This window comes from Eurytemora carolleeae, unplaced genomic scaffold (genome assembly GCF_000591075.1).
Source record: "Eurytemora carolleeae unplaced genomic scaffold, Eaff_2.0 scaffold555, whole genome shotgun sequence".
NCBI classification, from domain to species: Eukaryota; Metazoa; Arthropoda; class Copepoda; order Calanoida; family Temoridae; genus Eurytemora; species Eurytemora carolleeae.
In genome coordinates, this window is record NW_019396468.1 from 11,877 (window position 1) to 24,359 (window position 12,483).

Sequence of the window (12,483 nt, forward strand, 5' to 3'; positions counted from 1 at the left end):
AACAAAGGTTTACAACAAAAGATTGGATTAGAGAATTCGAATTTATGTTTTTACTTTATTTCATAGTCAATGAGTCAGTTAAAAAAAAACTATGGAATCCATTTTCTTCAGACCACTGATCCATCTATTCTAATCTATCATTCATTCATTCAAAAATGTAACAAACTCAAATTTATCTCCTGTATAGGAATCTGCATGGTTCTACGACAAATAAACTTCCTTCTCAGCCCGTTTGGAAAATTACCAAAATATCCTTCTAAAATTCTAATAAGGAGTTAAGTTTTTGCCACAAACTCAGATTTTTTAATCCCTGTATCTCTGCAACCCTTTCTTGTAGACCTTTGACATTTCCAACTAAGAATTCTGACAGATCAAATATTCTAAGTTTGAAATAAGGTTTACAGCTTCCGGTTGCAAAGATAAAGTGAAAATTGGAGTTCGTGGCAAAAACTCAACTCCTTTGATTTCAATTATCTTCCCTCCCCACAATTTCTTTGTTTATTAACTTTTAATATTTGAAAAAATTTCAACAGTATGTAAAAATATCAAATATGGTACTTCTTTTTGTAATGCTCTACACAAAAACAAAGTTTGCATAATCTCATGATATGCATAAACAGGTTTGATTAATTATTCACATGTTTTTCCATGTATAGTGCAAGTGTGTGGTGTAGTTGTTTTCTTCTCTTTTTTTCCAAAGTTAAAAAACAATCATGATAGGTTATAAAAGTGAAATAAAACAAATGGAATTCTCTGAATTTATTTTGGTTAGTGAGGCCAAACACATTTAAAAGGGTTTGAGGGTGGAGCCTTTAAGCAGTCATTCAACCCTTCACAACCTAAACAAATCAGAATTATTATGGTAAACTAAATTAAAAATATTTTCTTGCAAAGATTTATTAAAAGTTTTCTTATTAGGAGCAAGCAACTGCATTCGCAGTTCTTAAATGTAAATGGCTATAAAGCTTAATAAAAAAAAACTTGGTTATTTAGTGAGAACGAAAGGCCAAGTCTTGTTTGAACACCTTAAACTCGACCGGTCTTTTAAATGTATGCAAAATAAGAAATTCAATATAATGGTGAAAACGAAATAATTGATTCAAACATTTTTTTATTGGCAAATTTCTTCCTAAAAAAAGCGTTCTTCTTGTACTTCTGTTGCATAAATCGTAAGGTCATTATTAAGTTAACCCCGAATAAGAATAATCAATTTTAAGTTAGAAAAAAAAGAATAAGCCCATATTTTTGGCCCAGACAACGATTTACAGGGTGTTGACCAAAATGAATCAGAAATGAAATTGCAACTCTACAAAATAAATTGAGTTTTTGCCACAAACAATAATTTTCTAATCCCTATATTTTTGTATAGCCCAATGTCGTAGATCTTAGATATTATCCAAACTAACTTTTTTGAATCGAACAATCTAATTTTGAAATATAAAGGTCCAACTGGTTGCAATGTATAGGGAAGAGAAAATTTGAAAAAAAAATTTGAAAAGACTCAATTTCTTTCTTCTATGTCTTTTTAATGATATTCAATAACATCAAAACCAGCTTGAATGTTCAGCTGTTTTCTGAATGGAAACTGCTAAATAATTGATTTTCATCCAAAACATTAAAATAATCATACTTTTTGTCTGTTGTCGTTTTTAATATCTTATATTCTGCAACTTCATTTTACAATGAAATTAATTTTCTCCATGAAAAAAATATAATAAAATTTGTACTGTAAAATAAAATGTATCACAAAGCAATTTTTCATGGTTGATAACAAAATGCTGATAAAGATTATGTATTGAAATGCTGATAACGATTATGTATTGAAATGCTGGTAAAGAATATGTATTGATATGCTGATAAAGATTATGTATTTAAATGCTGATAAAGATTATGTATTGAAATGGGAAATCTTAAAAATAATTAATTTACCTGGAGGAGACCAATTCATAATCGCTTCGTCACAATCCTCCAGCTGTGGGACACCTGGGACCAGACCTGATCTAAATAAAGGGAGTATGGGACACCTGGGACCAGACCTGATTTAAATAAAGGAAGCATGGGACATCGGAGACGAGATCTGATCTAAATAAAAGGAGTATGGGACACTTGGGACCTGACCTGATCTAAATAAAGGGAGTATGGGACATCAGGCATGAAATTTGATCAAAATAAAGGAAGTATGGGACACCAGACACCAGATCTGATCTAAATAAAAGGAGTATGGGAAACCAGGGACCAGATCTGATCTAAATAAAGGGAGTATGGGACACCAAGACCAAATCTGATCTAAATACAAGGAAGTATGGGACACCAGTCACCAGATCTGATCTAAATAAAATGGAGTATTAAACACCGGCGCCAGATCTAATTTAAATAAAGGGAACTATGGGACACCAGGCACCAGATCTAATTTAAATAAAGAGGACTATGGGAAACCAGGCACGAGATCTGATCTAAATTAAGGGAATATGGGACACTTAGGACGTGACCTGATCTAAATAAAGGGAGTATGGAACATCAGGGACCAGATCTGATCTAAATAAAGGAAGTATGGGACCTCAGAATGTTTATACTATAGAATAACAGGCGGCAGCATTTGGTTTTGGAAGTGTGAAGGTAATGCAGTACTGTTACGCGAGCCATGCTCCGTGTATAAAGTCTAGTTGATGCCCCTGTGAGTTTCTGAGTTCTCCCTGCGGATCTGTACAGAACGTATTGTGAAAAACTAGTTTTGGAAGCTGTTTACAGACTGACTACGCAGGCGCAAGATTTCTCGCACGGGAGTGAACAGTTTTATATCAGTATATGTTTATTTGTCTTGCAAGTATTAACCGAGTCCAGAATTCTAGGATCACTGTGGTAATTATTTCTTATATATATACGTATGCTTATCGATTGATTATATTATGATTGATATTTATATATGTGTTTGCTGGTTCCTCGCCACAGTTTTTTAATGCCTGAGTGGATTATTTGTTGTATTCGTATGATTTATCACTCAAAGCTTTTTCTGTGGGTTTATTAAACTTATTTAGATTGAAGACTCAGAGAAATAAACGTTCGGAACCTTATTATCATCCTTTTGTTATGAAGAGCGTTGAGAGAAGGAAGTCTTACGATCTGGTCTTGAGAAATACCACACGGTACATATATTAGGTCTTTAGGGAAATCGCTAAGTAGCGAAACAAGTACAATACATAAATGTCTAGAGCCCGTTCTCTCCATAGAAAGTGGACGTGTAGTTCACATACCTTGGGGAACGATTTGTTGGCCACTAGATGTCTCATGCTAAATTATTATCTGATCGATAGATATGTCTCCGTACATTTGACGACCAATATACAAGAAGTCAAGTTCTCGACCAATGTAGTTTATGGAAGGAACGGCCTCAGATGTTCAGTAATCATGAGGGGGATTTTGAAGATTCGCTTTCCAAACTTTCCCCCAAATAGTTTTTAATGAAACACAAAAGCAAATGCTTGTAATCTTGTTATCTTTTCTTTAATTTATAAAACATGTATTTTTAAAACTTTTTCAAATAGTTTTCTTCCTTACAAAATACGAAACAGAAAACCAAAACAAATGAAAATAATTGAAGTAACTTCTCAGCCCAAATTACCGAGCAACAATAATTACTCGTTTCTTACTGTACGATTTCAAATTTCAAAACCTACTTTCCAAAATTTTTGACTCTATTCACTCGTAATTCCTTTAAACTTTCACGTTCCTCCATCTAAAAACGCAAAGGGAAATTTTCATCTTTCTAAACATCCCAACGAATGATTTGACAGGTTCTTTGTGTCTGATTCAAGTATTTGTATATTTTCAAAAATTGAGGACTGTGGTGGAAATAGAACTAGGGTTTCCACCGGAATTCCGCGTTACGGTTTACGTACGGAAATGATCCGGAAATTTTTTCCTTTTCCATTATGGAAAAAGTTCCGGAATTCTGGAACGATTTCCGGAACGATTTTTTCCGTAAAACGGAAATTTCCGGAACGTTGTTCATAATCTATATATAAATTTGGCTTGTCTGTCTGTCTGTCTGTCTGTCTGTCTGTTTGTATCCAATAAACGTTAAAACGGCTGAACCGATCGGGCCCATATTTTTTGTGGGACATCTAGGGACCCCAGTGAAGGTTTATGAAGGATCAAAATTTCAAATATTTGTCTCCATCAAAATTCGATCGTCATTACATTTTTGAAAATTTTGAAAATCCGCGAAATTTTTTGTAAAAATCCGCGAATTATTTTTGTTTTGTTTTACGATGTACACACAGAGAACATGTTCACAATTAATTTAGAAGATGGGCGCGAAGCGCCCTCTAAGGCTAGTTACATTAAAGTCTTACATATGTAAATAAAACACCAGTTAGTAACACTAACAATATATGGATGGATGCCGGACGGTAGAAAAAGTTATACTCAATAATCAATCTATATATAAATTTGGCTTGTCTGTCTGGGTGTTTGTTTGTTTGTCTGTCTGTCTGTTTGTATCCAATAAACGTCGAAACGGCTGAACCGATCGGGCCAAATTTTTTTGTGGGACATCTAAGGACCCCAGGGAAGGTTTATGATTTTTTTTCAAATTTTTAAATTTTGTAAATATGTTAACTTAATTAAAATAAGAAATAATTCTTTAAGTTCCGGTTTACGGAATGGAAATTTTCCGGTTTACGTTACATAAACCGTAAAAATTTCCGGTTTATTTCCGGTTTACGAAATGGAAACTGGAAATTTTACGGTTTCCATTCCGTAAAACGGAAAAGGTATACTCAGAGGTAGAACAGGTATACTCAGTGGTAGAACAGGTAAATTCGGAGGTAGAACAGGTATAATCCCGTGTAAACCCAAGAGGTCTAATTCATAGACTACTGCGACTTTCCTGACTTACTGGTCGACAAAATCAAGATGAAGCATGGAATCTCTGTAACTTGATACAATTTTGTAAATATATTTTCCCCCACTACCCCCCCTACTTCCCTATTTCCATTTTTAGCCTGGATGTATAATTTAGCTGACAACCCGACCAAGAAAGTTATACCTCAATATATCCTTTATAATTAACACATGTGTTACCCCTCCAATATGCTGCTTCCCTTTTCCCCATTATTGGCTAGATGTCTAATTTAGTTAGAAAAAAGTTACCCCTCATGATACATCCGGATCAAATTTCAGATATGTTTCCAGTTGTGAGAAAATTTCCCCTCCTCTACCCCCCCCCCTTACCCCAGCACTCTGTTAACATATGCATATGTTTGTGCATGTCTAATTTTGTGTGTTTGTAAAATATACAAGCTGTTGACTCAAAACTTGAATCTTTTTAGTTTTTATTTTCACCACTAGGTGTCTCTAAAAGTTTTCCATAAAACTAAAAAAGTAAGAAATTTTAAGATTCAATTTTCTTAATAAAAGTTTATAATTTAGAAGTGAAGATTTGGGTTTAAAAAAATTTTAATTTTTTCTAAATATAATAATTTCATTAAGAAAATGCACTGAATTTTCTCTCAGGATGTTTTATGTATCTTTTAAGACTCTTTGACAATTATATCATTGGTGAAATGTTTACACTGAAACATTTCCGATAAGAACTGGTTATGGGCAACCTTTGGAGGCACATATCAATGACATGCTTTTATCTGAGTGACATCTAAACGCTGATAATTCAAATTGACGTGTATTAACACTAGCTTTTTAAATTAAAAAAAAGCTAGCCTTTAATCAACCTGAAAAAGACTAAATAAGTTAGCAAACTGTCCAAGCTGTCAGCTAGCAGCTGCAGCTACTAAAAATAAACACATGGCAACATGATGATTTATGATGGGGGGTAATGCACAGAGGTGGGTATGAAACCCGACCCTTTCCGTTTTGAGGTATAGCTAGATTGTTGGTGATCGAGGCCCAAAAAGTCAGAAACACTACTTAAGATTCATGTACTTTTAGTCTACTAATTCTGCATGATAAAAGTCAACTTAAAGTCGAAAGAGGGTGACTTGGGGTTTACACGGGATCGCAGAAGTACTCTGATGGTGAGCGAAGGACAGCTATTGATGACTTTGAAGAATGTCTAAATAAAACATAAATGAAATATTTAACTACATTTTTCCAGTTCTAAACCTCCCCATGTCATAGAAGTATTAAACCTCTCGTTGTAATGTAAAGAAAGAAAAACAATGCTGTTTTCTCTTTAAAAGTGCCTTACGGATTTATACAACACTGACATTGAAGGAAATTGCAAGAATTCAACGGTTAAGCTAGAAATACGACGATATTTTTAAAATGTTTACTCAGATAAAGGTTTAAAAGGTACTATTGTGAATCAGGAATGCACCACTCTTTAAATTAAAATAAAAATAAAAAAATTAGTCAAAAAATATCATTTGTCGACAAAAAGTTTTTATTGCANCCCCTACAACTTTTTTTGCTTAAGCTACATTTAAAAACCTTAATTTTGAAAAGTCCTCGAAAAGATTCAGAACCCCTGATAGCCTTTACAGGGCTAGATGAAATTATATTTATATCAAATTATCCATCATATTTATAACTATATAAACTAACACAGTCAAGACTCACCATATGCATTATCTAGTTGTTGAACCTCAGCTGCCTGACATTCATATTGATGGTGGAAAGGATGGAGACTATGAAACAGTCTTATGATTAAACTTTCATCGGTAAAAGTATTTTGGTTTCAAATGTTTCCCACAAATAACATTTAATGTTCCTGGGGTCCAGAAAACTGTAGTCCTGCCGTAAATTCAGTTCACTTGTTTTCCTTCAATATTTTATTTCAGAATGAAATCTTGTATTAAATGTTTGATTCGCTCCACAATTTAACACTGAACACTGCAAAGTACTTCATGATTTAATATCAGGGGGCGGGCATAACTCTCCTAATTTTGCCTGGCTAGGTTTATACTGTTCAGTGATTTTTGTCGAAAAATGTTTCCTTATGACTGAGTTGGTATCATAGAGTGCAGGTTTAATCCTAAGTACATCTGTTTGTACGGTATTGTGTGGACTGTTAATTTTAATATTTTTCAACAATGAGATATTGAAGTGTCAAAATATGTGTAAACAACGATGTTTCGGGTTCAGAAATTTTTCATAACATACGAAAAAAGTGGATAGAACAAGTTATCCGGAAGACAAAATACCCAATTTTTATATGCAGTGAACATTTTGACAAAACTTGTTATAGAAACAAAGATTGGGTTGTGTGAACAACTCATTACAGGTCGCAAGGCATGACCACTCATACCAAAGAGAGAATCTAAGCAAAGAACAGCTTTTCGAGAGATTGTAACAATCAACATTAAAGGCTAAAGAATTTCAGCAAAAGTTGCATTTATCTGAAAAAAAGAAAAGGAAATTGGAAGAAACGGTTGAGAGGCTTGAGGAAACCATTACAAATTTAAAAGAAAAGTTCAGCATCCCTGATGAAACAGAGTTCTTGTTTTCTTTGCTTGAATATTGTAGGATTCACTTTCAAACAATAATGTCTTAAAACACTGATCTACGAATTATGATCCCCCCAGGTAGAATTTCTGATCGGGTCATTGTGTACAGTGGCTGTACAATAAGAAGTCTAAAATTCCAGAGCCCGAAATTTAAAAGAGTATCGTCGAATGAAACTCCCGAGTTTCCATTTAAGGTCTATAAACATTTAAGTAGATTTTAATTTAAGAGATTCGAAGAAAAGGAGAATATAAAGAAACTATATAATATAATATTTCAGAACAAAAATATTGATATCTACAATACCCTGTCTTAAGTTTTGGGCTCAGAGCCCAAAACTTAAGACAGGGTATCGTTATGAAAACCAGTTTTGAAACCCGGGTTTCAAGAATGGGGTTAGGCAGTTTTGTGGATATCAATATTTTTGTTGTGAAATATTATTGTATATGTCTATGCCTATATATCTATATAGATAGACATATATTTCTAATTTTATCTAATATGCCTTATTTATTCCAGCCTCTCTCTCTGGACTCTGAGGATGAGGATGTGAGCGATAGCAGTAGTGAGGCCAGCGTGAACCTTGTATTCGATGAATAGAAGCACAAGCCGAGCCCAATCAATACCTTATTTGTCAAAAACATGTCATAATCATACTATTAGAAGCACAAGCCGAGCCCAATCAATACCTTATTTGTCAAAATCATGTCATAATCATACTATTTAAACTAATTTCAGTGTTCCTATCTATAATTTTGCTGTAATCATGCCTGATTTAATAACGTTGATTACCCTAATTACTTGCTTGAATTGTAAGCCAAGCCTTTCCTTCCCCCCCCCCTTTTTTTTGGGAAGACCCTAATTGTCCCTACAGACTAGGCCTCCCCTCCCTTTTTATCTATACCCTTTTTCNTCTTTCCTTGGATGGGCCGACTATTACGCCAAAAAACGGATACCAATTTGATCACTTTCAAGTGCGTAGCAGCTTTATTCATAAAACACCACAGCTGGAGACTCCAACGACAGCATATTTTAACCCAGTTTCCTAGAGTTTCAAAATACGTTTTAAGAACATGAAACCCGAACTCAGCCAAACCCAGGTTTCAGGAAACCGGGTATCGTAGCGAGTTTTATAATTTTCTTAAGTTTTGCACTCAGATGCCCCCTCTATTACTTATATCTCGATGTTTATTATACTGTGTAATTAAATCAAAACAAATCCGCCCAGATCACGGTGTACTACATGTACACAATAACATACCAATACATGTTCGCAATATCATACCAGTACAGGGTATTTTATGAGACTTCCCAAACCAAATGCTGCCACCTGAGGCCGTTCCTTCCATAAACTACATTGGTTGACAACTTGACGTTTCCTATATTGGTCGTCAAATGTACAGAGAAATATCTATCTATCAGATAAGAATTAAGCATGAGACATCTAGCGGCCAACATATCGTCCCCCAAAGTAAGTGAAATACACAACCACTTTCTATGGAGAAAACGAGCTCTGTTATTCTATAGTACATATATTCTGAGTATGGGACACTTTGGACGTGACCTGATCTAAATAAATGGAGTTTGGAACATCAGGGACCAGATCTTATCTAAATAAAGGGGACTATGGGACACCAGGGACCAGATCTGAACTAAATAAAGGAAGTATGGGACACCAGGGACCAGATCTGATCTAAATAAAGGATGTATGGGACACCAAGGACCAGATCTGATCTGAATAAAGGATGTATGGGACACCAAGGACCAGACCTGATCTGAATAAAGGGAGTATGGGACACCAAAGGCCAGACATGTTTCAAATTAACAAGTACAATTAAAAAAAATTGTAAAAAAAACATTAATTATCTTTTTTATTACGTTTTAATAAATAGACATCTTCAGCTCAATTATAAGATGTTTGCGTTTATAATTCGTTGATCACGTTGCTTATATTTTGCTTAAATATATTCTGCGGAATCATGAAGGGTTAATCAGTTCCGATAAAACATTTAAATGGTTAAACTATTGTAATTTAGATTAAAAAGCTAAACTTTCGAGTAAACATATTTTCATATTTCCACTTTCATTAAAATCACGTTTCTTCAATGCATCTATCAGAAATATAATACATTTAACCATAAAAGAGTCGGCGGGGGGGGGGGATCACTTCTGAAAACTTTACAATTAAAATTTTGAAAAGGTGTGCTAGGAAGGTTTTGAAATTACGAAAAGTACAACTTAAATAATTTTTGAAAAATTAGTTTTATTTATGAATGAAGAAAATATGTTTTAATTACTTACTTGTGAGTTTTAACAACATCAGTAATAGCAATGAAAGCATCTTTATATTCCTAAACATATTTACTTTAAAGAATGCGAATGGTTTTTTCTTCTTAAAAGTTTATGATTATTGAAAATTATCTCTTTCAAATTCAAAACATGAAAACTAACAATTGACAATCTTAAGGATTGGTATGGTAACTACAACTTGAATACAAGGATACCTCTTTAAAGGGAGTGACCGGCTATGTTAGGTAGTTGAACTTTGAATGTAGTGTTGTGGAAAACTTCTTTCGGATTTATTTGAGACATATTAAACTTTTTAAAGACCCGTAAATCAGGAGTTAGAGCGCAAATTCGACGTTCAAAACTCCTACTTTTTTTTTAATTATTAAATAACGACAACGAAAAATAAAGTAAAAATTATACAGCAATTTAATTAGATGGTTTCTCAAAAGAAATTTGTCAATAAATCAATGCTAAAATCGATTATTTCGTTTTCATTATTATATTGAATTTCTTATCTTCTTTGAATTTATTCGCAGATTTCTTCAAATTCTTCAAATGTCGTCTTTTCAATAATAATTCTAGAAAATCTGCGAAAATCTTAGTGAATAATGAGATAATAGAAACTAATAATTGAATAAGATTACTTATTTTCGATGATAGGATTAATTTTTATTTCCTCAACATGTTCCTATACATGACGTCTGTAGTTTATTGTAGGACATTTTTACAGTTGATGTCGTCGTTATTTAATAATTAAAAAAACTAATTATGAAAACGTATCCACCCCCAAAGTAGGAAATTTGAACGTTGAATTTGCTCCCAAACTTAGGGTTTACAGATCTTTAAAAAGTTAAATATGTCTCAAACGAATCTGAAAGAAGTTTTCCGCAACACTGCATACTCAGTTCAACTACCTCACATAGCCGGTCACTCCCTTTAATTAGATAACGGTTATTATATTTATATCATTTCTCCAAATAATCTTAATCTGATCTAATTGATACCAGGTTGTAAGAATAAATATAGCCGACTAATATAGAGAGATTACCGAGAATTGCTCAATATAGATAAAGATGTTTGCATCTATCTAATTCATTGAATTGCAAGAGGTCGCTGAATTACATACCTCCGCCACCGGTTCAAATCTTGAATCATCGAGGTGAAGATTCATGAGTAGATAATAAATTGGAGAGTGTATTGGGAATTCAGGATTTGAACTGACGTTTGGTAGTTTAACCACTTGTAAATCTGGTCACAGGCTGGGGGGGAGCCTTTTTTGGGTTAAAGATGAATAAAAAGATAAATAGTTATATGTCTGAAACTAGACTTTGAAATTGACAAATTTATGTGAAGTGCGCGTTATTTCTAATTTTATAAAAACTATTGAAGTGCCAGGCATTGACCGTGGAATTTTAGAAACATAAAAAATTGACTTTTTTTAGCCTATGTTACCCCTATGGGTTTCCTTAAAAAATGTCAGCCCATTCGGTCCAGCCGTTTGGCCAGCTACAGCTTCATATATACATATATATAATAAAAGAAGTATTCAACATGCCACATGATTTTATTTTATTGTATTATATATATGATATATAGATATATATTAGCGAAAGAGCTTTATTTAAAAAGATATAATTACCATTGATTGAATATTGATTGGAAAGCGCTCTCCTGGATCTCGGCCCAGGTTAAATATTACAGGAGGTTCCTAGGATAAACTCATTGTTTAAACCAATAAGTGTAGAACTAAGGTGGTAGGATAGGGTTAAATATTACAGGAGGTTCCTAGGATAAACTCATTGTTTCAACCAATAAGTGTAGAACTAAGGTGGTGGGATAGGGTTAAATATTACAGGAGGTTCCTAGGATAAACTCATTGTTTCAACCAATAAGTGTAGAACTAAGGTGGTAGGATAGGGTTATATATTACAGGAGGTTCCTAATATAAACTCATTGTTTCAACCAATATGATATAAAAATAAGGTTGGGCGATAATGTTGTTATATCTAACTGCTCCAAAATCGTTTAATTTAAATAAACAAATCGGTGAACAATTTCTGTCAAGATAAATTCAAAACATTTTTTCAATCTCTTTTTTTTGTCTAGTTAAAAATAATTTCGATGTTGTACCCTGGGTTCCCCGAGGTATTTTTAATATATTTTTTTAATGACAACGCATTGTTGAGTGCGTCATACAACTAGAAGCAAAATAGTATTTTAAAAATAAATATTGCATTTAGAGTGCTTTTCAAAAACAGAAAAATAAATGACTATATTCAAACGATTTTATGATGTGGAATAAATCAAGTTTTAGAAACAAAACTATAGATTATCATATCATATGCACCAGTCTCTAACCTGTTTTGTTATTGATGTTGTTGTTACATTTATTATTGAAATGCCAGGACAGTGATCAATTCCCTAAATTATTTTTAAGTGAAAACTTTTGTGCTGCTTGAAGTATTATTAATCTTGGATCTCGGTATACAATTTGGGGACTTTTGAAGTTGAAGATCTATGCGCTAATTGTCCCATCTACTCCGGGTTCAATCATTCTGATTTACTTTTTAACCTTATAAAGGGTTTGTCTATGTATTTAAAAATCAATTTCTTTATAAGAATATTATTGCTTTCTCTTCTTTCATCCTTCATACTATTTAGGTCTTTAACCCTAGAATTTTTTGATTATTTAAAAAAAATTAAGTATTGAACACATAATTAATTAAATTATTT

At 33.1% G+C, this 12,483-nt stretch overlaps 1 protein-coding gene across 1 annotated transcript in view; it reads right to left on the reverse strand.

The window, feature by feature from the left end:
- Positions 1-744: 744 nt before the first annotated feature.
- The window catches only part of LOC111703859 (N-acetylgalactosamine-6-sulfatase), a 31,886-nt gene continuing 20,147 nt past the window's right edge, over positions 745-12,483 (reverse strand). The window contains exons 17-21 of the mRNA XM_023475931.1: positions 12,109-12,171; positions 11,390-11,458; positions 9,763-9,812; positions 1,930-2,000; positions 745-839 (exon numbers count right to left, since the gene is read on the reverse strand). Of these exons, the coding sequence (XP_023331699.1) occupies positions 769-839; positions 1,930-2,000; positions 9,763-9,812; positions 11,390-11,458; positions 12,109-12,171 (324 nt within the window). The 3' untranslated portion in view covers positions 745-768. The remainder of the gene's footprint in view (positions 840-1,929; positions 2,001-9,762; positions 9,813-11,389; positions 11,459-12,108; positions 12,172-12,483) is intronic.